General features: G+C 44.9%; 1 protein-coding gene across 8 annotated transcripts in view; it reads left to right on the forward strand.

The window, feature by feature from the left end:
- Positions 1 to 1580, forward strand: part of pkd1l1 (polycystin 1 like 1, transient receptor potential channel interacting) — a 33620-nt gene that overhangs the window by 22201 nt on the left and 9839 nt on the right. For all 8 annotated transcript variants that reach the window (XM_014018747.1, XM_014018746.1, XM_014018750.1 and 5 more), the window contains 5 exons: positions 174 to 280; positions 363 to 462; positions 541 to 660; positions 734 to 907; positions 990 to 1143. In XM_014018747.1, the coding sequence (XP_013874201.1) occupies positions 174 to 280; positions 363 to 462; positions 541 to 660; positions 734 to 907; positions 990 to 1143 (655 nt within the window). The remainder of the gene's footprint in view (positions 1 to 173; positions 281 to 362; positions 463 to 540; positions 661 to 733; positions 908 to 989; positions 1144 to 1580) is intronic.

Below are 1580 nucleotides of genomic sequence, written 5' to 3' on the forward strand. Positions count from 1 at the left end.
GACCAGGGAGGATGATTCAACCACTCAACCACTAGATGTTGCTGAAAACAACAAATCCTACACACTGTGCCTTTAATTACGATAAATTATGATGGTAAATTTTTTTTTATCACAACAATTTTCTACAAAAGCTGCAGAGTTCCAGTCGTGATTTGGTGAAACCTGTTTTCCAGGTGTACATAAAGCTGTGTGGTGAGCGTGGAGTCTCACAGACGAAGGAACTCCAAGTCCCAGGATGCACTCTGTTCAGGAGGAACTCCAAAGATTCCTTCATACTGAGGTAAAACTCTCCAGAATCTCCACGTTYGCTGTCAGCAAACTTTCTTTCAGAAACAGAAGCTTTGTGTGTSTCCGGTCTCCAGTGCGGCGGACTGCCTGGGTCCTGTGTGGGGGGTCCACATCTGGCACGACAACTCTGGTCCTTCTCCTGACTGGTACATAAAACAAGTGACGGTATCTGAGGTAAAACCTCTTTTTTTAAAATAAAATCTGCTTCAGTTGGAGAATGAGGCTGAACTTTTTCACCTGTTTGTCCTCCAGGTGAGGGGCGGGCAGGTGGGCCGCTCGTGGCTGTTTGTCAGCGAGTGCTGGTTGGCTGTGAATGAAGCTGACGGCCGAGTGGAGAGGTTGCTGCGTGTCGGTGGACTCGGCTTCGCTCGGGTACGACGATCCTTCACGCAGAAAGAGTTTTAAACGTTCGCTCTCTTGTTTGACTCCGAACTCGCCGCTGCAGATGCTGTTTCTCAGGTTTTCCGACTACATGGCCGATCACCACACCTGGATCTCGGTGTACAGCTGCTGCCGGCCCGGCTCCTTCACTCACACTCGGAGGCTCGGCGTGTGCGCGTCRCTGCTGTCGGGGTGCGCAGCGGTCAGCGCCGTCGTCGTAGCACGAACAGACGACCAGGTGAGCGAACAGAGCCGCTGAAACCAAACGTTTTCATAAAGAAGCGCTCTTACGGTGGTGTCCTTCTGGTTTTTGTTGGCAGCTGGAGTCGAGCTCRGTTGTTTCTCTTACAGCAGGACTTCTGAGCGTAGCGATTGTGTTACCTGCAGCAACATTTATGTCCTTCGTGTTTCGGTTCTGTGGGATCAGAGTGACAGGATCAGGAGTCAGATCGACTGCCAAGAAGGATTCAGAGGGTCAGGTTTGATTTCAGTCCTTTAGGACAGGGGTTCTTAACCTTTTTGACCTCGGGGCCCTATTTGTTGAATATAAAGAGGCACGAGGCCCAGTCACACATTACCAGTGTATGGATCAAAATGGTAATTATTCTAAATCTTGGTTTAATTTTTATTGTATTTACATCATAACTAAACAATAACTAACATAACTAAATTAAATACACTTACAGTTTAAAAGTAAAACTCCTGTCAAATAATCACAACACATGATTATGACAAACATTTTTATATTGTAACCTGCCCATAACAATTATTTGAACAAATACAAAGGTCAGTCAACAGACCACTCAGGCTTATCAACACAAAAATATATATTTAACATAAACAATAACAAAATAGACAATAAAAAAAATAAAATTGTGGGCATAAAATAAATAAAATGTTTAATGTAAATG

This window comes from Austrofundulus limnaeus, unplaced genomic scaffold (genome assembly GCF_001266775.1).
Source record: "Austrofundulus limnaeus strain Quisiro unplaced genomic scaffold, Austrofundulus_limnaeus-1.0 Scaffold201, whole genome shotgun sequence".
NCBI classification, from domain to species: domain Eukaryota; kingdom Metazoa; phylum Chordata; class Actinopteri; order Cyprinodontiformes; family Rivulidae; genus Austrofundulus; species Austrofundulus limnaeus.